The sequence below is a fragment of the Zalophus californianus genome, chromosome 11 (genome assembly GCF_009762305.2).
Source record: "Zalophus californianus isolate mZalCal1 chromosome 11, mZalCal1.pri.v2, whole genome shotgun sequence".
NCBI lineage: Eukaryota > Metazoa > Chordata > Mammalia > Carnivora > Otariidae > Zalophus > Zalophus californianus.
Window position 1 is genome coordinate 54,551,471 of NC_045605.1, and position 27,541 is coordinate 54,579,011.

Consider the following 27,541-nt stretch of genomic DNA (forward strand, 5'->3'; position numbering starts at 1 on the left):
TTTACAAATGTATCAAGAAAATGAATCATTTTTGTTTAAAAAAATGCTTCTTCAAGGAAATTTTACATTGCTTTTGTACTCTTTAGAGATTGCATAGGACTCTTAAAAATTATCTAACTCTGATTTTTGTTTAATTTTGTTCCTACTGTTCTTTTCAGCCAAAGAGATTTGCATTGCCATTTTAGTCAATAGAGAGTATAGATTCCTTCCTTTTTGGAAAATAATATATTTTTATATACTTTCATTCCTAATGGTTAGATTCAAGGTTAATTAAGATGAGGTGTACCAGTGTTTTGGATGTTCTTAATTGTGTTTTTCTTTTTTAAATTTTAATTTCTAATAGGTATTAGTCTGAAAGCTCTTTAGAACAGAATTAAGATTTTTATGCTGTTTTGTTTTTTCCCTTATTTAGAAATCGAAACGAGTTGGCTGAGACTCTTGCCCTCCTGAAAGCACAGATTGATCCTGTGCTACTGAAAAACTCTAGCCAACAGGACAACTCTTCCCGGGAAAGTCCCAGCTTAGAGGATGAGGAGACTAAAAAGGAGGAAGAAGCACCTAAACAAGGTTTTTTTTGTGTGTTTTGTTTTGCTTTGTTTTGTAATTTCTTCTCTCTTCTTCCACTTCCACTTCCAACTATACTAATTAGAATTCTTTCAGTTTGAAAAATTGGAAGTCTTCCTGTAGAGGGAGGTTGATTTTTCTTTTCCTTAATGAAAAATAAGAAGCAAAAAGCCATTGAGTACTTTTCCTCTTTTATATTGTACATTTACAAAATTTAAATAAAAAAGTTCAGATCATCACAGCGTATTTTTTACTAATTTTAAGAATGCAGAGATACTTAGTGAATTCCTTTATTATTGTAGTAAAATATGTGTAAGAAACTATCATTTTAACCATTTTTAAGTATACAGTTCTGTGGCATTAAATGCATTTACATTGTTGGGCATCTGTCAACACTGTCCATCTCCAGAATCATCTTTGCCATCTGAAACTCTCCCCTTTAAATAGTGACTCCCCATTTACCCCTGCACCATCCCCCCAGCCCCTGGCATCCAGTATTCTGCTTTCTATCTCTGTGAGTTTGCCTAACTCTTGGGATGTTCTGTCCAAGAAATCATAGAATATTTGTTCATTTGTGACTGGCTAATTTCACTGAGCATAATGACAGGCTGAATAATATTCCATTGTATGTGAGTATCACATTTTGTTTATTCATCTGTTTGTGGACAGTTGGCTTTCTTTCACCTTTTGGTTCTTGTGAATACTGCTGCTAGGAACATGGGTGTACAAATAGCTGTTTGAGTCACTGCTTTCACTTCTTTTGGATATATACCTAGAAGTGGAATTGCTGGATCATATGGTGCTTGAGGATCTGCCATACTGTTTTTCACAGCTGCAGTGCCATTTTACATTCCCCCTAGTCATGTTACTTTGCAGTCCACCAAGTACTGCACGTGCATTTCCATTCAGTCATCATAGCAGCTCCTTGAGGGAACTGCTGTTATTATTGTTTCAGTTTTATAGATGAGGGAATTGGGAAGTTTATAAACTTGCCCTAGGTCCTATAGATAATAAAGTGTCAGAGTCTAGATTTGAACCCTGGTCCTTGTTATCACTTATACTCTTCAACTACAGTGGTCTAGGGTGGTACTTCTCAAATTGTAATATGCATGCTGTTTACCTGGTGATCTTTTTTACAATGCAGACGCTGATTGAATTGGTCTTGTGTGAAGCTGATGATTTGCCATTTTAGTTACCAAGGACCTAGGTGATGCTGATGCTGCCGGTCAGAGAACCACACTTTGGATAGCAAGGTTACGGGGCAGTTTTCTCCTAACCTTGTATTTATTTAAATACAGCAAAGTCTTTCAGACAGCTGTTTCTGATGTCTGAATGCTGATATTTTAACACTCAGCGCAGTTAAGAGAGAGTCTGTGGGGGAGGACATCTCTTTAAAAAGCAGCGCAGGAGGAGGAGCAAGACATTGAACCTTTTTTGGTTTTCTCCTTTCTCTTTTAAACAGTGTCTCTTCTGTCTCTTACTCTAATGGCAAAATGTGCTTATTCATTCAGGAAATACTTACTGTACACCTACTATGTGTTAAGCACCATTTTAGACATGAGACTTCAGTAAACAAAGACAAATCCTTGGCTTTTGTGAAGCTTACACTAAAATGGATAAAATAGCTGACACATATCATTGATCATGTGCCAAGTACTGTGCTCAGCGCTTTACATGTGTTAAGTCATATAATCTTCACAACCACTCTGTTAAGTATGACATTAGTATTTCAGTTTTTTTGTGGGGTTTTGGGGTTTTTTTTTCCCCAGATGTGAGAAGGGAGACAAGGAGAGGTTTCAGTGACTTTCCCAGGGTCACACAGCCTGTTAGTGGCATACCCAGTGTTCACACCTGGGCAGTCTTTGGTCTTTCTCTGGGGTTTGTGTACTTTAGATGCTGCAGAAACACATAATTTGTGGGAGTCGACAGTTTTATTTGGCCCCTAAAGCCCCATCTCTTACTCACTCCTCTTCTGTGTAGTTATTGTGTTCTGTTCCAAGCAAGACCAAAGAAATGGGATTCTGGCTTGTCATTTTTATTACTTGCAGATGTAAATAAACATTGCCCTTGGGTAGGGAGAGGAGGGAGAGCGGGGATATTTGGAAATTAGACATCAGTAAGACAAAAAATAAACAGGAACGGGGGTAAGAATAAAACAGCTACTCTTATTTTTGCAACTAAAATAGATTTTTCTTTAATTGTTAGTTGAATTGCCATGCTTTGTATCCAACCTTAGTAAGTTTTTTTTTAATAAGTGCCAAGAAGAAATGCATTACATATAAAAGTAGGCAAAGAAAAGATCCAAAGATGGCATCATACGTCTTAAAACATTCACTAACTGAGTAATTAAATTGGTTCTTTATTTCAAAGGTTATTGAAATTATCTTTGAAAAAGTCTGAATTTCTTAAACTGGCATTCAGAATCTCACAGTCTGGCGTCAAACGATGTTTCTAGTATTATCTCCCACTAGTTTTTTTTGTTTTGTTTTCTTGTTTTTGTTTTGTTTTTTTATTATGCTATGTTAATCACCATCCCACTAGTTTTTTACATGATCACTGGTTCCGGATTATCTAGATGCCTTTATTTTCTCCTTGTGTCTTGGGCATTCCTTCTGTGTCCTTATCATGCTTTTATCTCCCTGAGATACTTTTCCTCTACTCTGGGAATTCTAGTTATTCAGGGCCATCTGGAATCTCAGAATCTTGATCCTTTTTCTAAGTCCTGCTAGCACTTAAAATACTATTTTTTCCCCACTTATATTAGGGTCAGTCATACTACCAAGCTTGAAGCTCTCAAATACTTGCTGAGTTGTTCTTCTCAGATTGTGGGATAGACAATAGATTTCAAAGCGAGTGAGTGTTAGGTATAACTTAAGCCCTTCTCTGTCTAAGACCCAGGATATCTTGTCTGGTGGTATACTATACCTAAAAGTTACTATTCTTCTAGGATACCATAAAGTTTAATATATATTTTCACTCCATGTTAGATACTATATTCTAATTTGAAAGGGACCAGAAAGCTAAAAAGAACTCACATGGGGAAAAACAAAGTTGAAGAAATCCTAACCTTTAGTTTTTTCTGCTAATTGGAAAAAGACTTTCCTTTTGATAGCTTTTGCATCATACACTTCTGCCTGTATGTAGAATGGGTAAAGAATATCACTTGAGAATCTTTAATAGAGAATAGAAATTGTAGATTGGCAGCTTGCAAACCCAGTTTGGCCTGAAAACGTGTTTATTTTGGTTTGTACAGTGCTGTTTTGTTTTTTGTTTTGTTTTGTTTTTAATTAAGGTGAAAGCATTTTAAAGTGTACCATTCAGTGATTTTTTTGTATATTCACAATGTTGTGCAACCATCACCACCATCTAATTATAGAACATTTCCATCACCCCGTGAAGAAACCCTGTAACAGTTAAGCAGTCACTTGCCGCTTTTTACCTACCCCTATGACTGAATAATATTTCCTTGTATAGATATACCACATTTTGTTAATTCATTCATGAGGTGATGGACATTTGAGTTGTTTCCACTTTTTGGCTATTATTAATAATTCCATCATGAACATTCATATACAGATTTTTGTGGGAACAAGTTTTCACATGTGTATGTTTTTTTTTTAATTTGAATTTGCTCTGAACATTTAAAATTGGAAATTAGAAGAGCTGGTAACAATGGAGCATTGTTTTTACCCATCAACAGTGAGCTATACCTGAGTAATGTTTGACTCTCCTTAGAATTTGCATTCTCCAGTTTACCTTAGGCCTCTCTGTGTCCGCTAAAATTGAGCTTAATCTCAGTTGCTTAGCCTAGTACTTACATTTTTTTTCTTATGATATAAAGTAAAAAAAAATTATTATATTCATGTGTCTATCAAATATTGAAAAAACAAGAGAAAGGAAAATGGGAGAGGCGACTTGTTGGCAGCAGTGAAGGATATTCCTGCAATTATAATAGGTAAAGTAAGCTACAGATGATTCTCTTGTGGCCGTTACTAACATGATATCTGATATAAAGCTTAAATTCAACATGGCAAAATAATACAACTTAATGTAGTATCTTAGCCTGCCCTGTCTGCCATAACAAGATGACAGGCTTGGTGACTTAAACAGCAGAAATTTATTTTCCCCCAGTTTTAGAGGCTAGAAGTCCCAGATTGGGGTGCCGGCAGACTCAGGTTCTGGTGAAGCCTTCCTTCCTGGCTTACAAATGGCTGCCTTCTCTCTGCCTCACATGGCCTCTTCTATTTGTGTGTGTGGTGAGAGAGTGATCTGGTATTTTTCCTTTTCTTATAAGGGCACCAGCTCTATTGGATTAGGGCTCTACCTTTTTTATATCATTTAACAATAATTACCTCACTAAGAGCCCTATCTCCAAATACAGTCACATTGGGGATGGGGGCTTTAACATGAATTTTTTTTTTTTAAGATTTTTATTTTTATTTTTATTTATTTGACAGAGAGACACAGCAAGAGAGGGAACACAAGCAGGGGGAGTGGGAGAGGGAGAAGCAGGCTTCCCGCTGAGCAGGGAGCCCGATGCGGGGCCCGATCCCAGGACCCTGGGGTCATGACCTGAGCCGAAGGCAGACGCTTAACCGACTGAGCCACCCAGGCGCCCCTAACATGAATTTAAGGGGGAAATAATTCAGTCCATACATGCGGTATTATGAAACAGCCCCATAGTAATATGGGTAATGGAAAAGATACCTGATAGAGAAATGAGGAGGGATAAGGGGAGAGCTGCAATTTTAAGATTTGTTGCTTAATGCTAAGATGAGCAGTTATATATATATATATTTTTTTCTTTTCTTTGAATTCCAATGTACTTAAACATACAGTGTTACATTAGTTTCAGGTATACAATATAGTGATTGAGCAATTCCATATATTACTCAGTGGTTGATGAGCAGTTACAGATTTTTAAGAAAATACTACATGTGCATCAAAAGCTTTTTTTTTTTTAAATGTTGAGTTTGGGTCCAGCAAAAAATGTGTCCCAACTCGACTGAGCATTTATATACGTAAGTGCAATTGCAAATGCTCTTGCTCATAGTGAATAGATGATTAGGAACAAAAGGACAAGAAGTGAAGTCATTTGTTGTGTTTTGTATTGTAGCTGATGAAAGCACAGATAATAAGATTACCTGTAGTGATTTATTTGTAGCATTGTAGCATCGACTAATCTTTCTAAATGACAAGAGCTAATTTGGATAGGGTTCTGTAATAAACCCCAACTTTAGGAGATGGCTTTTTTGTGAATTGAGGGGAAATTTTTAAATACAAATGTAGGGGCACTGGGCTGGCTCAGTTGGTGGAGCATGCGACTTTTGATCTTGGGGTTGTGGGTTTGATCCCCATGTTGGATGTAGCAATTACTTAAAAATGAAATCTTAAAAAAAATAATGTACACAGGTCATACTTAGAAAAAGTTACCTAGATGTGATCCTCCTGTGGCTATTGTGATCATAATATCTGACACAAAGCTTAAATTTGAGATGATGACATTTTGTAAAGACATAGCTTTTTTTTTTTTAAGATTTTATTTATTTATTTGAGAGAGAGAGAGAGTGCACAAGCAGGGGAAGTGGCAGGGGGAGGGAGAAGCAGACTCCCCGCTGAGCAAGGAGCCTGATGAGGGGCTCAACCCCAGGACACTGGGATCGTGACTTGAGCCGAACGCAGACACTTGACTGAGCTACCCAGGCGCCCCAGAACATGAGGCTTTTAAGACAAAGCAGTTCCCATACGTATTCAGTGTGAATCTGATACTTGCTTCTGAAGTCAGATGGGAGAAGATAGCTCTTGGATGACCATATGACCTGCTGTATAACTGCGGCAAAGCCTATACCTGTTTACAAGCGCCAACTCCTGTTGGCAGGCTCTTAGTAGACTCATGCCAAGTGTGATCTGTAGTAGTCTTGTGAGTCTGAATGCTTAGCTGAACTGAAGAAAACTCCTGGTGGGCACTGCAGATCATCAAGCCTCATAGTACAGAAAAATATTGTATTGTATAGTTCATTCACTACACAAAAAATTGATTCACCTATGAATCAGGCTCTAAGAACTTATCCAGTTCAAAAGGTTAATTACCATGACTGTGACATACTTCACTTTTAACTTTTTTACACGAAGAAACACCCATATAATGACACAGTGAAGTTTTGTTCTTTTGTCTTTAAAAGTGCTATGTCTTGGGACGCCTGTGGCCCATAGATGGCTTAGCCATGATGTGGTGCTAAGAAGCCTTGGTGGGGGTGGATTGTGACTTTTTAATACCATATACATAGAAAAAAAATCTACACCTTATCAACTAATATTTTCTCAAAGACTCAGGTTGGCAATAAAATTGAGACAGTTTGGATATTATAATTATATTAGTTGATTCACTCGTTTTTCATGAACTTGATTCAATAGGAAATGTAGTAAATACAGAATAATCTGGTCCACTTTCCTACACTGTAGTTGGTATTCAGAAATGGAAATGATGGCCTGAATTCTGAAATAGTTTCTCTGACTTCAATTTTTTTTTTTTTTTTAAGATTTTATTTATTTATTTGACAGAGAGAGAGACAGCGAGAGAGGGAACACAAGCAGGGGGAGTGGAGGAAGGAGAGGCAGGCTTCGCACCGAGCAGGGAGCCCGACGCGAGCCCGACACGGGGCTCGATCCCAGGACCCCGGGATCATGACCTGAGCTGAAGGCAGACGCTTAACGACTGAGCCACCCAGGCGCCCCTCTGACTTCAAACTTAAGAAGGAAAATTAAGGGGCGCCTGGGTGGCTCAGTCGTTAGGCATTTGCCTTCAGCTCAGGTCATGATCCCGGGGTCCTGGGATCGAGCCCTGCGTTGGGCTCCCTGCTCGGCGGGAAGCCTGCTTCTCCCTCTCCCACTCTCCCTGCTTGTGTTCCCTCTCTCGCTGTGTCAAATAAATAAATAAAATCTTAAAAACCAAAAGGAAAATTAATATTGTTCAGTTTGCCTTTCTAAAGTAACGTAAACCAAAGTTTACTAGTATAGTACTGAAAACTAAATAATGATGGCATTCAATTATAAAAATTATGTGAAAATCCTGAGAGTAGATTCTCTGTATACAAAATTCTGTCAGTGTTTGCTAATACTTCGTGCTCACCAGCAGCTGTTTACTGATTATATAGTAGTAAACTCCTTATTAAATGACTCAAGGCTAAATTCTGTATTGCATATAACAGTGCTAAGTACTAGGTCCAACACTGTCATAATGACCAGCCCCTGTTCCCGGAAACAGTGATCCAGTTTCTGATTCCAAATCAAAGGAATAATGAATTAAGAAATAAAATAATAAAACTTTCGTAGCTTTTTATTTTTATTTATTTTTAATTTTTTTTATTTTTAAAGATTTTATTTATTTGAGAGGGAGAGAATGAGAGAGAGCACAAGAGGGAAGAGGGTCAGAGGGAGCAGGGACCCCGATGCGGGACTCGATCCTGGGACTCCAGGATCATGACCTGAGCTGAAGGCAGTCGCTTAACCAACTGAGCCACCCAGGCGCCCCAAAACTTTAGTAGCTTTTTAAAATTTAAAACATAATCACCAGCATTATACGTTTATATTGTGTTCAGTAAAAACAGAATTTAATTATATTTCTAACTTTATGTTTTTCTTATGCCTCATTTATGTTTTCTTGCCTGGCTCCTGTAGCCATTAGAGTTTGTAACGCCTTCTATTGACGGGGGTGGGGAGCAGTACTAATTGTTACAGCTACAAAGAAATGTTTTGATATGATATGGGCGTTTAATTTAGAGACTTATGGATGGGTTTTAAAATGTCCTTGTACTTGACACAAAATAATCTACTTTTATATTACCATGTTAAATATTGTTTCACTACAGAAAAGTATAGAGAGAGCAGATAAATACAGGTTTTATTGTCACCTTGTTACAATATCTTAAATAGTTTCCTTTATAAAAACAAAAAATGTACTATTTTTATCACCATCATTTCTTCTTTACATTAGGCCTGCCTTAAATTGTCAGGATAAAGGACAAAATACATTGAAGTTTGCATTTCTTTTATTTTTATGCCAGGAACAATAGGACACAGACCATGTTGCTTCTTATGTGCTTACTGGAGAGGGAAGGAGAAAAGCAAAAGAAATCTTATGATTAGATTAACTATTGGCATTCTGATTAAGTTTGTTGGAACTTGAATTAGAAGGAAAAATTAAAGTTACCATTCACAGTTTTTGGAAAACGTCAGTGGTATGGCTTTTGAGTCTCTACAAATTCCTTCATTAAAGGAACATATTAATGGCAAAAATTAAAAACTGTGGACAGTATCTGAAACTAAGGTCTTAAAGGGGCTCAGGGGTACTGTGGGCCTTAGGAATTCTCAGACTTCTCCAGGCAAAGCTCCCTTCCAGAATAAACTCTACACTGAGCTTTGTCCAAACTGCTAGGAATAGAATCCAAATTAAATCCAATTTAAGCATGCAAAAAAGAAGCTTCAAATAAAACTATGAGAGAGGAATAGAGTTCATTCATCTCATTAAGTAAATCACTTTAAATTTGAATATCTCACAAAAATAACAGATGGGGAGCTCTAGAGCTATGAAATTAGAAAAACTCTCTATTTGACATAAAAATAAGCAACTAAAAAGGATCAAAGTAAATCCCACAGGATTATAAGAACAAAAGAAAATAAGCAGAAAAACATCACTGCAGAGAATAAAAGCTTATCCTGAAGACATTCCCACAAAATGTGAAAAATGTAACTTCAAAGGTGGTAGAGCTCAGAAGAGTCAAGATTTCTCACAAATCTAGAAGAAACATCAGAGTGAACAAACTCAAGGATTAGTGCCTTTACAAAATAGCAAATGGAAAGCTATATATATTTTTTAATCAAAAAGAAATGTAGAAAGAGATAAAGACTTGACAGAAAGAGATAAGGAGTTGAGAATGGGAAAGAAAATCCAACAAGAGTCCACAAAAAAGAAAACCAAAACCAAAGCAAGGGAATAGACAAAAATACTGAAGTCTGTGCTTAACAAAACCTCCTGAAACAAAGTTGTTAGGCTGCATATTGAAAAGGCACTGCGTACCTTGGAAAATCAACCCAGAACAACCAACATCAAGACATATTCCAGGGGCGCCTGGGTGGCTCAGTTGGTTAAGCAACTGCCTTCGGCTCAGGTCATGATCCCAGGGTCCTGGGATCGAGCCCTGCATCGGGCTCCCTGCTCGGCGGGAAGCCTGCTTCTCCCTCTCCCACTCCCCCTGCTTGTGTTCCCTCTCTCTCTGTCTCTCTCTCTCTCTCTCTCTTTGTCAATTAAATAAATAAAATCTTTAAAAAAAGAAAGACATATTCCAGTAAAATTACTGGGATTTGAAGAAGAAAGGCTTCGTTTATCCAGGCAAAAAGACGATGTGACATACAGCAGAATGAAAATCAGACTGCCATCCCTCTATTTGAAAGCAATGCTTTATGATAGAATAAAATGCCATAACACAAGTAAGGCAACAAAAATGTGACCCAGGGATTATGTTTCCAACCGAACTGGCTTTCAAATAAAGACTGCAGATAAACTTAATATCTAAGGCCTGTTTTAGAAATCTTCAAGCGAATGAGCTTCAGATAGCCAGAATGACTAACATAATATCAGTGGTGAGTCCTGTCAAAATACATAAAAATATATTCATTTTCTGGCTTAATAATTCATATATATGTTTCCTACTTCTGTTTATGGGAGAACTCTAAGAACAGTGATAACCCAGTAGTACTGTGCACTCTTAGTCTCTGGATTATTTCAGAATATCATTCTCCAATAAAAGGAACCAGCGCTCCTTAGATTGATTCTGGCGACAGGCAGGGAGAATACAAGATGAGCCTGAGACATCATAGAATGCCGAGACTAAGGACGTGCTCAAAAAAGAATTTGGGCATATCAGTAGTACACAGGTGCCAATAAGAAGTAGCTGTCGGTAGTGAAAGCAGAAACTGTTTTAGTTACAAATTTATATTAATGATAGATGATAGATTTAAACCATAGATTTAAATAAATGTCCATGAGTTCTACTTATGTAAGTACATAATTGTGTAAATAAGTAAATGGAGGTGAAGGGACAGCCTTCCCTGCAGACAAATATTGATTAGGAATGAAGGAAATACAAAATCACCATTAAGGAAACAATACAGTAATAATTGTTACAGGCAAGATCTCTGGCAGGTGCTAAAATCAGTGGGTTACAATTTATGGAGAAACAGAATATTAGCATAATTTCAGTGAGCGCCCCAAGATATCTACCTGTTATAAGGAGAAAAATGGTGACTTCACAGTGTAATAACCAGCCAATAGCACCTTAACTAAAGGATCAGGCATTGACATCCTTTATTCTCTGATGTAATGCACAGCATCTCTTTTGTGGGATTTTTGTCAAAAATATATAATCTTAATCTAATCTTGAGAAAACATTTAAAAGCCAAAATTAAGAGGTATTCTACAAAATTACTGTGTCAGAGTCAGAAGAAACAAGGAAAGAATGAGGAACAGTCACAGGTTGGAGGAGACAAGAACAAACAAGAACAAAATGAGTCCTGGATTCTTAAATGGAAAGGACATTGGGGGAAAAACTGGCAAAATTTAAATAAAATGTTTAATTAATAGTATTTTACTAATGTTAGTTTCCTGATTTTGTTAATTGTACAATAGGTATCTAAGTTGTTAACTTTAGGAAAAACAGGGTGAAGGTGTACTTGAACTATTTTTGTAACATATCTGTATGTCTAAATTTATTTCAAAATAAGATTTTAAAAAGAATGTTGTTGGGTGAGCATTAAATTTGTAGTTACATGTAACTAAATCTTAGCGGCAGATATGAGAAAGAATGTGTGTGTAGTCTTTAATGGATATGTGTTTTGACAGTGGAGCTAGATAGAGCAAGACAGATGGAGAAAAAATGGGAAGAGTACACACAAATACCTCTTAACTTTTTATTAAATCACTGATGATGGTGTCAGTACTGTTATTCTGAGAATGTTTTGTATCTAGCATGAGAAAAAAATAATAACTAATATTTTAATTATATCACCCGTGTTGTCCTTTAAAACCAAGATTCCCGAGGTGGGGGGATTATAAGATATAAGATAGAAATTATTAAGAAAGCACTGAAATAGCATTATGAATTTATGAGTTATTTTTATTAAAAAATATATATGTATATTTTCTAGTTTGGTGCACTGAAAAAACTTAGAAACAGTGTCCAACCCAATACTAGTGATCAGCCTTAACACCTAGATTGTGTTTGTGAAAAAGTTTCCCACCAATTCAGAGGCATAATGGGAATGAGCCAAGAAACATTTTATCATTCCAGGTAGTGTGGATGTTATCAAGTCATGTCAAAAAGACTCAAGAGCCAGGGCACCTAGGTGGCTCGGTCGGTTAAGTATCCAACTCTTGATCTCAGCTCAGGTCTTGATTTCAGGGTCATGAGTTCAATCCCCACATTGGGCTCCACGCAAGGTGTGGAGCCTACTTAAAAAAAAAAAAAGACTCAAGAGCCAACTTAAAGAGATCATAATTGAATATGTCTTAAATCCATGATTTCATTATGATACTGAAAGAAAAATTGGTTACCTTTGCAGAATGCCAGTGGTGATCAAATTATGGTTTTGAAAATTGTTAAATAAATGAAAAGAATCAAACACTTATCCTTCCTTTTCTATATGAATTGTTACCACCATATAACAAAATAGTGAATTCGTAAAGTTTATAGAATTTATTCCAACAAGTCACTGATGAAGGAAGGATAGAATGAGAATATCACCATTTTGCAATTCCCGACAAAGGTTTTAGATAGTGAGCATCCGTATCAACATCACAAAAAGAGAGAAATAATCAGACATTAATGCCTTTTGATAAAGAATACACCATCACTGAAGTAGTTTTGCCCCCAAAATTTGAACTTGAGTCTGATGAAGGCTATAGATCACAGTGACAGTTTAAGGGACAGAAAGGTCAGAGGAACATGCGAGTGCTGTCAGCATCATCCAGAGATTACGGGACAAATGATTCAGTGACTTGAACAGATAAACTGCAAGAAAAGTAAAGGATGGAGGGGACAACAGAAAATTAAAGGGACAGAAAAAGGAAAATAATATACAGGTAAAACTAAAATAAGGACGTGCTTAACGTAAAAGTCAAGTTAATGGTTTTTCTTGGTAGGGAGAGGGAATTCTTGGGAAGAGCCATGTGTAAGGCTTGCAGAATAGCTGGCAAGGTCCTATTTCCTATTTGCCTTCTAATAATTTATTAATCTGTTCCTTGTTTTTTGTGGCTTTCTTTATTTTGTTATAGTTAATTATAAAAAAAATCCTGTCAGATATCTACTGTGTAATTTTTAAATAAATTATAAAAGAATTGGCATCAGGGGCGCCTGGGTGGATCAGTGGGTAAGCGTCTGCCTTCTGCTCAGGTCATGATCTCAGGGTCCTGGCATCAAGTCCCTTGCTGGGCTCCCTGCTCCATGGGGAGCCTGCTTCTCCCTCTCCCTGTCACTTCCCCTGCCTGTGCTCTCTCGCTCTCTCTCTATGTCAAATAAATAAATAAATTCTTTTAAAATTGGCACCAATTCATATCCCTTTAGCATGTAGTAAATTGGGCATACTGCTGTGTTAGTGTAGGCAGCTCCTATTATTTGTCCATTAGGTACATGGTATTGATAAAATCAAGTGATAATTGCAATATTTTGAGCCCCTTTTGGAAACTGTAAAATGTGTCAACAGCTTTAAAATGGTGAAAAGTTTCTTTGCCAAACTAAAGGGTTGGCGAGAGCAAGCCACGCAGATACCTGAGGAAAAGGTTTTTTTAAGCAGACAGAAACAAATGCAAGACCCTGAGGGGGAAGCATTGTCTACTTAATATGTTAGAGCAGAGATTGGCAGAGTAGAGCCTGCAGGCTAAATACGGCCTGCTATTCTTTGTTTTTTGTTTAAAGATTTTATTTATTCATTTGAGAGAGAGAGTGTGTGCACGCTCACAGGTGGGGGGAGGGGCACAAGGGGAGGGAGAGTGTGAAGCCCACATGGGGTGGGGACCCTGGGATTATGACCTCAGCCACCCAGGTGCCACCTGGCCTGCTTTTTTTTTGTTAATTAGGTGTATTGTTTCTTTTAGTATCTTATTGTCCATAGTTGCTGTCTTACTACAAAGGTAGAGTTGATTAGTTGGTATACAGACTAAAATATTTACTATCTGACCCTTTACAGAATAAATTTGCTGGCTCCTGTTTTATAGCAGGTGAGTAATATAGCTGACTCAGAATGAGTGAGGGGTATTCTAATACAGGAGGAAATGAAGTCAGGGAGGTCAGGCTATGGGAGGTGGGGGAGAGGGGTGCGAAGGTTGTATAGGGCCTTGTAGGTTTATTGAGAATGTTGATTTTTAGTCTGAATAAAATGAGATGACCTTGAAAAGTTTTTATTATGAATTCTCTTGAAATAATCCCCAAACTATTCTTGTTTCTCTCCTTGGTCTTCTTTCATTTACTTGGCATAGGACGGCCACTGAGGTCCCATTAAAACAAGTGAGATGACAACACTGTTTAAAACCTTTCCTGGGGAGCATGAGGGGCTCAGTTGAGTGGCTGCCTTTGGCTTGGGTCATGGTCTCAGGGTCCTGGGATTGAGCCCTGCATTGGGCTCTCTGCTCAGCAGGAGCCTGCTTCTCCCTCTCACTCTCCCTCTGGGCGCTCGCACGCTCTCACTCTCAAATAAATAAATAAATATATTTTTTAAAAAAGAAATTAAAAAAATAAAACCCTTCCTGAGTAGACTGGAGGAGATGAGATCCAAAAAATAGGTAGAAGGATTGGCCTTAGCTTAAAATAACATCTCTTTTAACAGGAGTAGGTTTACAGGTCAGATGATGAGAATGAGCATTCTGCCTCATGGCTTCTATTTTCTCTATGAAATGGAGGACGGAATCATCTGAAAATGTGGACATAGCAGAGAGATCGCAGGTTTGAGGATAGTGAAGAACATTGAAACAGTTATTGCTAGAGAAAAGTAGGAAGGTTACTGGCAGTGGCAGTGTCTCAGGGATAGCTGGTGACCATGAATTTACTGTAATACCAATCTTGTTCCCAGTAGCTGATATAGATCTCTGCTCCTGGTAGGTGCTTTGTGCCTGTTTACTGCCAGTTAATTTTGAATGTATGTTAAAAAGGTAAATGTAAACTTACCTAAATGCATGAATGCTAAATCTGAAGGGTTGCTTTTGTGGTCCAGATTAGATTTGCATTGCTCTGCTATTTAATGTTCCTTAAGCCCTAATTGGCTGTCTTGCAAAATGGTCAACACATTTTACTCTGGTTGATAAACAGAATGAGAGATGGTTCCAGAGAAATTTAGCAGTACCATTGTAGAAACAGCAGTGTACATATTTAATTTTAATGACAAGTCAGCATGAATGGGAATAGTGTGACCAGCTGTCCTCCTTTGTCTAGGATTGTCTGTTTTATCATGGCAAGTCCCATGGCCTAGAAAACCCCTCAGTCCTGGGCAAACCAGGGTTTCTTATAATTGGGTTGCTTATACTTTATCTCACTGTAAAGATAATACATGTTCGCTCTAGAAAACTTGGGAGAAGTGTAAAGCAAAAAATAAAAATTATTCATTATCTTGTGACCAAGAGGGAAAACCACTGTTAATATTATTTCTTTCCAGTGCTTATTTTAGGCATGGTTGTTTATTTATTTATTAGAATTGAGATTATGTGATAAATGCAATTATATATCCTACTTTTTGTACTCTTCTACTATGAGGATTTTCCCATGTCTTTAAACATTCCTTAAAGAAGGGCGCCTGGGTGGCTCAGTCATTAAGCGTCTGCCTTTGGCTCAGGTCATGATCCCAGGGTCTCTGCTCAGCAGAGAGCCTGCTTCTCTCTCTGCCTCTCACCCTGCTCATGCTCTCTCTCTCTCTCTCACATAAATCAGTATGCAAACACAGGAGGGGGAGTGGTTAATTCTTAGTACGGGAAAAAGATAAAACTGTAAAATCCAGTGATGTTTTAACTGGGCTTGACAGATGTAAGATTTTGCCAATGTAATAAAATAATGATTATGATATTATTATGATTAGTAATGATTATCACTGAATGCTTACCATGGGCTTGACAGATGTAAGATTTTGTCAATAATGTAATAATGATAATGATTATCATTTAATGCGTCCTTCTGTAATCATTAGCAATCATAGGGGATAGTTATTGATATTTTTAATTGTTTTACAATTGGGAAAGAGGAATAAGGAGGTAAAGAAGAGTAGAAATGGCTTTCTAAGCAATGATGGCATCTTTGGGAAACCCTGCATTTTCTAATGTGGCTAAAGTTTATGGTAAGAAGGAGCCAAATAATGAATAATAACAATAATAACAGCTCCCAGATATTGGACAAAGTGCTTCACAGGCGTCATTAAAAAGGTAAAAAAAAAAAAAAAAAAAAAAAAGCCCTCACAACAATTCCTTTCCTTCCCTTTCCTTTGTTCTTTCTTTCTTTCTTTCTTTCTTTCTTTCTTTCTTTCTTTCAGGGAAGTGGGTGAGGGGAAAGTACATGTTGAGGGAGGGGCAGAGGGAGAGGCAGAGAATCCTCAAGCAAACTCTGCCAAGCACAGAGCCTGACTCGGGGCTCGAACCCATGATCCTGGGATCGTGACCTGAGCCGAAACCAGGAGTCGGACACTTAACTGACAGCCACCCAGGCACTCCTCACAGCAGTTTCGTGACAATAGGTATTTTTATTTCCCTTTGAGTTTAGAGTCTAAAGAAATGTAGAAAGATAGTTTTCCCAAAGTCTCATAACTAGCCAGTTTGGAAGTGCACTAGAGCACTAAAGTTTGTCTGACTCATATCTTCTTAATTTTTAATGAAATAGTTCAAATAAACAACATAGTATAAAACACTTAGATATTGCTAAAATTTGCTTTTGATTAAAAATGTTATAGAAGGAGATATTTTTCCCTCATTTTCCATTCCATTCCTTTTCCCTCCTTTTCTAGGCATGGCCACAGTCCTGTGAATCATTCTTATACATACGTTTATGATTTTGCTACGTATGTATGTCGCCATATCAATATAAAGCATCATTTTATGCATTTTATAACTTCTGCGAATACATGTTTGCTCCTTTTGCATCTTGCTATTTTCATTCATCATTGTTTCTGAAATTTAGCCATATTGATCCATGTAATTTGTTTCTTTTCTATTATTTGCTATATAGTGGTTATTCATTTTCCTATTTGATGGATATTTAGATTATTTCTAATTTTGCAGTTTTATAGCAGTGCTGTAATAAATACTCATGTTTATTTCTCTGTATAGTATATGTAAGTATATTTTCTATAAGCAGAATTACTCTATTATAGAGTATATTTCTTCAGGCTTTAGAGTGGATATTTCCAGCTTGCTCTTTGAAGTGTTTGTATTAATTTACCATAGCTATATAAGATTTGAGCAGACTCTGAAACCACTATGCTATTTTATAATTAAGTCTTGGCTTAGAATAGGAAGATTATAAAGAAATTACACCTCATCAGGCATTAGTTACCCCTTTATCACCCAGTGGATGACAAACCCTATATATATTAAGTGGATATGGATAAATTTTGGTCAGTATGGAAAAGGAAAGGTAATAGAAAGCAAAAGTGAAAAGAAAATGTATCAGACATGATTACATTTGGCTACATGTTTGTTCAAACAGCATTGGGTTTTTTTTCTTGGAATAAAAAGTCAGGTAGTCAGTAGTCCAGGTCTGATTAAGCAGCTCCATGAAGCCATCAAATACCCTTCCTAGTCCGCTATCCTTACAGTGTGGCTTTGATTGCTCCCTCTCCATGTATTGTGTGTAGACTCTGGATAGAAAGGAGAAAAGGCAAAAGGCATAGGTCAGCTGAACCTGGTAAGTCTCACCCAGGAGACTTCCTCATATATCTCCTTGGTCCGTACTGGATTGTATGACTACTAGCTATAAGGTATCTAAAGAGGCAAGTACTTTACTGAACAAAAACCAGGTTCTTTCAGTAAGAAAGAAGAGGAAACATAAAAGCATACCTTCGAGATCTTGCAGGTTTAGTTTTAGACCACCCCAGTAAAGCGAATATCACAATAAAATGAATCAGAGGAATTTTTTGGTTTCCCAGTGATTGTAAAAGTTATATTTACACTATACTGTAGTCTGTTAAGTGTGCAATATATGTCTACAAAAACAATGTACATATCTTAATTCAAAAATACTTTATTACTAAGAAATGCTCACCATCATCAGAGCTTGCAGTGAGTCATAACCTTTGTGCTGATGGAGGGTCTTGCCCCGATGTTGATGGATGCTGACTTATTGGGGTGGTGGTTGCTGAAGGTTGGGGTGGCTGTGGCAGATTCTTAAAATAAGACAGCAGGGGCGCCTGGTGGGCTCAGTCAGTTAAGTGTCTGCCTTCGGCTCAGGTCATGATCCCGGGGTCTTGGGATCGAGTCCCGATCAGGCTCCCTGCTCAGCGGGGAGTCTGCTTCTCCCTCTCCCTCTTCCTGCCACTCTGCCTATTTGTGCTCTCTCTCTGTCTCTCTGTCAAATAAATAAAATCTTAAAAAAAAAAGACAACAATGAAGTTTGCCACATCAGTTGACTCTTCCTTTCATCAGTGATTTCTCTCTAGCATGCAGTACTGTTTGATAGCATTTTACTCTCAGTAGAACTTCTTTCAGAATTGGAATCAATCATCTTAAACTCTGCCACTGCTTTATCAATTTAGTTTATGAAACATTCTAAATCCTTTCTGTCATTTCAATCATCTTCACAGCATCTTCACCAGGAGTAGTTTCCATCTCAAGAAACCACTTTCTTTGCTCATCCATAAGAAGCCACTCCTCATCTGTTCAAGTTTTATCATGAGATTACAGCAGTTCAGTCCCATCTTCAGGCTCCACTTGTAATTCTAGTTTTCTTGCTAATTCTAAGACATCTGCAATTATTGCCTCCCCTGAAGTCTTGAACCCTATGAGGTCATCCCTGAGGGCTGAAACCAACTTCTTCCACACTCCTGTTCATGTTGATATTTTGGCTTTTTCCTATGAGTCATAGATGTTCTTCATGGCATCTAGAATAGTAAATCCTTTTCAGAAGGTTTTCAGTTTTCTTTGCTTACATCCATCCGAGGAATCAGTATCTATGGCAGCTATAGCCTTATGAAATGTATTTCTTTTTTTTTTTTTTTTTAAGATTTATTTATTTGAGAGAGAGAGAGTACATGAGAGGGGAGAGGGTCAGAGGGAGAAGCAGGCTCCTCGCCGAGCAGGGAGCCTGATGTGGGACTCGACCCTGGGACTCCGGGATCATGACCTGAGCCGAAGGCAGTTGCTTAACCAGCTGAGCCACCCAGGCGCCCTGAAATGTATTTCTTAAATAGTAAGACTTGAAAGTGGAAATGACGCCTTGATCCATGGGCTGCAGAATGGATGTTGTATTAGAATGGATGTTGTATTAGCAAGCATGAAAACAACATCCATCTTGTCCATCTCCATCAGAGCTCTTGGGTGACCAGGTGCACTGTCAATGAGCAGCAGTATTTTGAAAGGAATCTTTTTTTCTGAGCAGTTGGTCCCAATAGTGGGCTTAAAATATTCAGGAAACCCTGTTGTAAACAGACATGCTGTCATCCAGGCTTTGTTGTTCCCCTCATGGAGCACAGGCAGAGTAGATCTAGCATAATTCTTATGTGCCCTAGGATTCTCAGAATGGTAGATGAGCTTTGGCTTCAACTTCAAGTTATCAGTTATATTAACCCCTAACAAGAGAGTCGGCCTGTCCTTAGAAGCTTTGAAGCCTGGCATTGACTTCTTTCTAGCTATGGAAGTCCTAGATGGCATTTTCTTCCATGAGAAGGCCTATTTGATCTGCACTGAACATCTGTTGTTTGGTGTAGCCCCCTTCACGAATTGTCTTAGCTATGTCTTCTGGAGAACTTGCTGCCGCTTCTGCATCAGCACTTGGGGCTTCACCTTGCACTTTTATGTTGTGTTCCGCAGCTTCTTTCCTTAAACCTCATAAACCAGCCTCTGTAAGCTCTAAGGTTTTCTTCTGCAGCTTCTTTACCCTCTCTCAGCCTTTATGGAATTGAAGAAAGTTAAGGCCTTGCTGTGGATTAGGCTTTGGATTAAGGGAATATTGGTTTCCATCTTCGCTCCAGACCATTGAAACTTTCTGCATATCAGCAATAAGGCTCTTAATTTTTTTTGTTTTTTAAATAATTCATGTGTTCCCTGGAGTGGCACTTTTTAAATTTCTTTCAAGGACTTTTCCTTTGCATTCACAAGTTGGCCAACTAGTTGTTGCAAGAGCCCTGGTTATTGACCTCTTTGGGCTTTTGACATGCCTTACCAAGCTTAATCATTTCTAACTTTTGATTTAATTGGAGGGATGTGCAACTTTTCCTTTTGCTGGAACACGTAATGACTGTTTGAAGGTTATTAGCTGGCCTGATTTCAGTATTGTTGTGTCTCAGGGAATAGGACGGTCCAAGGAGAGGGAGAGAGAGGGGGATGCTCAGTTGGTGGAGCAGTCAGAACACACACACTTACCTACTAAGTTGACCATCTTAAATGGGTGTGGTTCGTGGAGCCCCAAAGCAATTATAATAGTAACATCAAATGATCACTGATCACAGATTACTATAACAAATACAATATAATGAAAACCCTTGAAATATTATGAGAATTACCAAAATGTGACAGAGATATGAAGTGAGCAAATGCTTTTAGAAAAATGGTGCCAATAGACTTCCTCGATGCAAGTTAGCCACAAACCTCGAATTTGAACAAAATGCGATATCTGCAAAGCACAATAAAGTGAAGCCCAATAAAAGGAGGTATGTCTGTACTGGATAGAAACCTAGTGATGTCCTTTACAGTTAACTTTTATAGGACATTCAGTGTTTTATTCCGTAGTGATTGTGGTTGGGCTGGTTGGGAAAGCACATAATAGGTGATCAGTAAATATTTGTTGAGTAAATGAATGAATCTGCTTTAAAAATCGACGGTAGATAATACTTCTCTTGAATTGCCTCAAGTTTGCCAAGCAGTGTTGCTGCTCCATTGGAGTTTTGAAGAGAGTTTCACCTTAAGTTTTGTTTCTTCAAATTTTATGTCTCTTAAATCATTTGCATTTCTTTTACAGTTTCTTTTTAAGGAAACTTTGGGAAAATGCTTATGTAACTGAATGATCTTTTTAACCAGTTGTGATTTTGCTTGAAGGCTCATTTTCTGTCATGGTTCTGTTTTCTTTGCGGTTAGGGACACATCTATGTTATCTAGGGTAGCTAGAGTATTAAATGTTTTCACATCTGAAAGGAATTGAGCCAAACACAAAAATACCAAGAATTTAACATTTTGGGGTTAGGAGAAATATAAACGAAGTGTAATTTTTCAGCCCACTTACTCCAACTGTCTTATTTGTAGATGAAGAAATGAGGATCAGATAGTTTGAGACATGTGCGGAATTCACTAGGTGAATTAGGATTCATGAGCCTGGGAGCCTTGAACCTAATATTGTTCCTCAATTTATTTTGCCATGTTGTTACCAAATTGGAATCAGTTAAAATCACTGAAGAGATCTTTCTCATTCGCCAAATGAAAACATAGTGTCATTTTACCTCAGGTCAGAGCCATAGTGAGGTCCTTGAGTTGTTTTCTGAGCCAAAACATACAGAAGAATTATTAAATTGTGTTGAGTAAACCCTTAGTATTAGGTTGAAGTTATTTTTAAAAATGGTAGTCAGTATTTTAATTGTTAACCAAGATGTTCATTTAATTAGATTTCCTAATAGGCTAACCAAGTTCAATAATCAGGAATTTACTAAGGCTATTTTTTCAGTGGGAAGAAGACACACAAATTGGATCAATGGTGTCATGTCTTTAATTTCCTTGGTGGTATGCATATATGAAATCACAACAGTGTGAAGAGTGAAAAGCAATACTAATCCTTTGTTTCAGGTTCTGAATGGTTCTTAGTGGTCCTTGAATGGTATATTTGCAACATGAATTAAGTAAAAGAAATAGTGGTTTATAATTTAAATATTTACTCTTTTAAAGATATTGCATTATTATTTTCAAAAACATGTCCTACGGGGCACCTGGGTGGCTCAGTTGTTAAGCGTCTGCCTTCGGCTCAGGCCATGATCCCAGGGTCCTGGGATCAAGCCCCACAATGGGCTCCTGGCTCGGCAGGAAGCCTGCTTCTCCCTCCCCCACTCCCCTTGCTTGTGTTCCCTCTCTCACTGTGTCTCTCTCTGTCAAATAAATAAAAATCTTTAAAAAAAAAAAAATGTCCTACTTCACCTCCCTTCTATTTTATTCTGTTTTATACCTACGAAATACATTGTAACTCTGGTTTATCAATTTGGCATAATGTGTGCAAAATTTTTTGTAAAAATTACAACTTTGGTAAAACTCCATTTAGAGCTGAGTTTTTTCAGTTATAAGGATAGGGTGAAGTGATGGGAAATAGAGATAAAATTAGTATTTGAAGAATTCTGTGAAAACACTCTGCTCAGATTCTCTGAGCACTAGTTTACATTGTGCAATCTGTGTAATCCCGTTCAAAGATAATGCTGTTGGGATGCCTGGGTGGCTCAGTTGGTTAAACATGCAACTCTTGATCTCAGCTCAGGTCTTAGATCTCAGGGTTGTGAGTTCAAGCCCCACATTGGGCTCCACACTGGGCGTGGAGCCTACTTAAAGTAAAATAAAATTTTTTTTTAAATGCAAAAAAAAATTCACAAAGATGATACTATTTGCCAAATATGGTTTTTGCACTATTAGGTACTCCATAAAAGTTGGAAATACATAGCCAATTAAGGTAAAAAGAGGAATTGATGATAAACATACATAGTTGGTAACATACTAACTTCTGAAATGTTCACTAATGGCATTTGATAAAGTAAATTGTAATACAGCCACACTGAGGACTGTTATATAAGTCTGATTTCTTAAAAGGCATTAAATATCATAAGAAAGTGATAGTGTTTCAATGAAAAAAACGGGGCAACATGATCCCAAAACTTTGTCAAAAATATACAAGACTAGAATGAAGTAACGTAAAATAGTAATAGTGGTTGCCTCTGGGTATTAGGATTGTGGACCTTTTATTCTCTTTGTGGGCATATGTTTCATTTTCTGTACAGAATTGTGTTATTTTTATAAACCGTATGAAGCATAAAACAAACATTTTTCCACTGCCATGCTCACGTTACCTCAATGAAATGAAGTGCTCAGTGACTTGCAAGGAAGAACATTTGTCAGTTTTTAAAACAAATACGGTCTTTTGGAAATGTTTTATGTAGTATTTTTAGTTCACATTTTTGAGCCATCACTTGAGCTTGAATAAATTATTTGAACTGTATAAACATTTGCATTCCATTGAGAACACTGAAGCTAAAAGTATAAAGCAGAAACATGAATCTTTCTGAATAACCACTTTTTAATATTTAGAAGCTTTGCTTCAGGTTTGGTAATTTCCTTCACTGTCAGATTTGGGGTATTTTGTTTTTTGTTTTATGTTTCTTTTTTGGTCAAATGTCCATTGACAAGCCACCTCTTTTAAGAGGGAAATTTCAGATGGGAATATCTGTTATATTTAGCCTTTTATATTTTATAATCTTGAATGCTTAGATTTATGTAAAATTTTTCCTGATTTTTAGAGGAACAGAAGGAAAATGAAAAGATGAAAAGTGAAGAGCAGCCAGTAGATTCAGAAAACTGTTCGACACCCAGTGCTCTGGAAGAGGCTACTGTGAAAATAGAAAAAGAAGATGAAAAGGAACTTGTCAAACTGCCAGTCATAGTCAAGGTAGAAAAACCTTTGCCAGAAAGTGAGGAAAAAAGGATTATCAAAGAAGAAAGTGATTCCTTCAAGGAAAATGTCAAACCCACTAAAGTTGAAGTAAAGGAATTTAGAGCAGATCCTAAAGATATCAAAGGTAGCATGGAGAAGCTAGAGCCAGAGAGGCTGGAGTTTGGTGGCAATGTTCGATCTTCTCAAGAAATCACTGAGAAGTCTACTGAAGAAACCGAGAAAATTAAAAATGATCAGCAGGCCAAGATACCACTAAAAAAACGAGAAATTAAACTGAGTGATGATTTTGACAGTCCAATCAAAGGACCTTTGTGTAAATCAGTTACTCCAACAAAAGAGTTTTTGAAAGATGAAATAAAACAAGAGGAAGAGACTTGTAAAAGGATCTCTACAATCACTATTATGGGTCATGAAGGGAAACAACTGGTAAATGGAGAAGTTAGTGATGAAAAGGTAACTGCAAATTTTAAGACAGAACAAATGGAGACAAGGTTTTATGATACAAAAGAAGATAGCTGTAGCCCCTCTAAAGACAGAAGTGTCATCATGGAGGGAAATGGAGCAGAGTCCTTAAATTCTGTCATAACGAATATGAAAATAGGTGATCTTGAGAAGGAAGTGGTCCCTGTAGGGAAAGATGCAGATAGTTCAGTATCAGTCTTAGAGTCCCAAAATCAAAAAGGGCAATTAGAGGAAACTGGTCCTCCGGAAATGGAAATCTCTTTTGAGACTTCTGAGATGGCAAAGGATCTGTCTTTGAAAACTACTTTATCTGCCACTGAATCTTGTACCCTGAAAGTTGACGAGAAGTCTCCCAAAAGTAAAAAAGATAAGCGCCCACCAGTCCTAGAATGTCTTGAAAAGTTAGAGAAGTCCAAAAAGACTTTTCTTGATAAGGACACACAAAGATTGAGTCCAATACCAGAGGAGGTTCCAAAGTATACTCTAGAATCAGTAAAGCCAGTCTCTCCTGAGGCAGCTGAAACCTCGGCACCATCTAACATGACGGACGACTGTGAGAAATTAGCCTCAGAAAAGGAAATGGTGGAATGTCAGAGCACAAGTTCCACTGAAAGTCAGCCCCTAGAAAAAACAGACCCAGAAATTCTCCAAAAGGATTCTGAGTCCACCAAGGTAGAAACAGGTCATCTGGACAATGCCCAGACCTCTGGCACAGAGGATCATTCTGAGACAAAGGGTTCTATGCAAAAGAGCAAATTTAAATATAAGCTGGTTCCTGAAGAAGAAACCACTGCCTCAGAAAACACAGAGATAACCTCTGAAAGGCAGAAAGAGGGCATCAAATTAACAATTAGGATATCCAGTCGGAAGAAGAAGCCAGATTCTCCTCCCCAAGTTCCAGAACCAGAAACCAAGCAAGAGAAGACAGAAAAGGAAGAAGAGAAAACAAATGTAGGTCGTACTTTAAGGAGGTCTCCAAGAATATCTAGACCCACAGCAAAAGTGGCTGAGATCAGAGATCAGAAAGCTGATAAAAAAAGAGGGGAAGGAGAAGATGAAGTGGATGAAGAGTCAGCAGCTTTGCAGAAAGCAGACAAAAAAGAAAATCTGAAAAAAACGGAGAAGGATACGAATTCTAAAGTAAGCAAGGTAAAATTCCTCCTATTCTCCTATTTATTAGAAATAATTGAGCCTAAGTGTAGCTCTTGGTTTTAGTTCAAAAGAAGTCATTCAAAGAGCACTTTAAAAAAAAAGGTATCTTTCTTCCTATATCTGAGATGTCTTTTCTCACTAGTTATCCCCAGATACTAAATTTCACAGTGTATAATCATGTCATCTTTTAAACTTTTTCTCTGTTACAGGCAATATGGGAATATATATTCTCTTTGTAAACTATGCAGGTAATACCTAACCTGTAGGATTGAAAAATCAAAATGCCCCATAAACACTATTAAGAGTTTGGGATACATCTCTTTCCAATTCTTTTTCCATACATTAATGTGTATGTTCATAAATATTTACCCATTCACTTAAAAAATAAATTAAATTGAATATGTTCATTTTTCTATGAATTTTTCACTTATCACCGTGTCTCTGAACTCTTTCCATGTCAGTAGATGTAGTCTACCTTTTGGTTATTGATGGCTACACAGTTTTCCATAGTGTGGATGTACCTCAGTTTATTTAATCACTCCCTTATTGATTGACATTTAGGTTGTTTCCAATTTTTCACTATTACAGGCAATGCTGCATTGAAGATCCTTTTGGACATAAGTGAGTATTTCTTTAGAATAGACTCCTAGAATTGGCATTGCTGGGTCAAGGGGCATGTGTGTATTTTAACTTTTGATAAGCTGTTGCCACATTGCCCTCCCCAAAAGGCCCCGTTAGTGTACTCTCCTTACCGTGTACGAGAGTGTCTGTCTTCCCCCATTTAATAATTAGTCTTAGAAGCCAGAATTCTCTTTTCTATGACTCTTCTATTTTAAGCAAAATCTAGTAAATATCTACAGCTAGTTTATAGGAGTTTGTTATAATGAAAACTGCTACTTTTATTTTTAATTTATTTAAGTGCTCAGATTGTTCTCCATTGTAAGTGATCCTTTGTTCCCTGAAATACTAAATTTTTAATTCTTTAAAAACATTTCCCCTTCTGTTGTTAGAATTATTTTGGTCTTTGATGGGGACTTATACTGTAGGAATAAAGTGAACTATGAATTAAAAGACTGAAACCAGGTGGTGAAAAGCAGTTTACAACATTATAAACTTACTCTCTGAATAATACATTTTTATATTTGTCAGGATTTTTATATACAGTTCTGACCCATAAAAAATTTTAAATTCATCTCTAATATGGGAATTTAAACTTTTATATAACAATATGTGAGAATATAGTCAGTGCTCTCTCAGCCTTTAAAATGTGCATGGCCTTTGACCCAGAATCCTCTTCAAGGAATTTATCCTAACCACAGATATTTGTAAAAATTTGTATTTACAAGGAGCCATTTTTTGTGAAAGTGAAAAACTGGGAAACTACCTAAATGTCTGTCTAGTAAGGGATTAGATAAATACAGCTGTGTGATGGCATATTATACAGTCGTTTACAGTGATGTTAATAATATATTTTATGACTAGGGAAATACTTATAAGACAGAATGTTCATTATAAACCCCCCTAACAAAAGTAGAATAAATAATGGAAATATGTACCAAAATTTAATAGTAGGTAGATCTCTGATGAAGAAACAGTAATTTTCATTTTCTAATTGTATTTTGACTAAAAACTGACATATAATGAGAAGCTTGTTTTTTAATGTTCTTATTATACCAAATTATTCCAATTTTTAATTTTATACAAGGTAAAACCCAAAGGCAAAGTTCGATGGACTGGTTCTCGAACACGTGGCAGGTGGAAATATTCTAGCAATGATGAAAGTGAAGGGTCGGACAGTGAAAAATCATCTGCAGCTTCAGAGGAAGAGGAAGAAAAGGAAAGTGAAGAAGCCATCCTAGCAGATGATGATGAACCATGCAAAAAATGTGGCCTTCCAAACCATCCTGAGCTAGTACGTACCTGATCTAATTGAACAATATTCATCTTACTGGCATGCTGTGGTTACCCAACGCAGCCTTACTTCTTCTGGGATTGATCATGATTTGAAATTTTTTAATGCCGCACAGCTTTTGTGCACAAAATAACCTTTATTTCTATTTCTCAAATAATAAGCCAATTCTGCTTTCATTCTACTTGGTTTATATATTGATATTTCCTCTACTTAAGGATACACTCCTAACCTCTTCTCACAGATCGATAAATTAATTCAAATTTTTCTATTCTCTTCTTTAAATGTTTCTTCTTTCCCTTTAATTTATAATGATATTTCTGAAGTGACAACTTTAAAGAAGTAAGGCCTAAAGGCCTTATTACTTTCTGTGGCAACATTTAAGTCAAGTAGTAACCTAGTAGGGCTTTAAACTTTAGAAAATGGGGAATTCCAAAACAAAACACCCCCCCAAAAAAACAAATGAAAAGGATAAATTCTAGACCAGATATCTTCAGAAGAATACTGACAGTGGAACCTACCCAGGAAGTAAGTTCTTCAAAAGTAGCCTAAATCAGGAAATCCAGTTCCTAACCTGTTTATA

At 37.1% G+C, this 27,541-nt stretch overlaps 1 protein-coding gene across 2 annotated transcripts in view; it reads left to right on the forward strand.

Annotated features, from left to right (window-relative positions):
• Positions 1-27,541, forward strand: part of RSF1 (remodeling and spacing factor 1) — a 159,506-nt gene that overhangs the window by 98,060 nt on the left and 33,905 nt on the right. The window contains exons 5-7 of one of the 2 annotated variants that reach the window (XM_027578467.2): positions 413-567; positions 23,281-25,037; positions 26,755-26,961. In XM_027578467.2, coding sequence (XP_027434268.1) covers positions 413-567; positions 23,281-25,037; positions 26,755-26,961 — 2,119 coding nt within the window. Of the gene's footprint in view, positions 1-412; positions 568-23,280; positions 25,047-26,754; positions 26,962-27,541 lie in introns of both variants that reach the window. The other variant, XM_027578466.2, reaches the window with a different exon arrangement.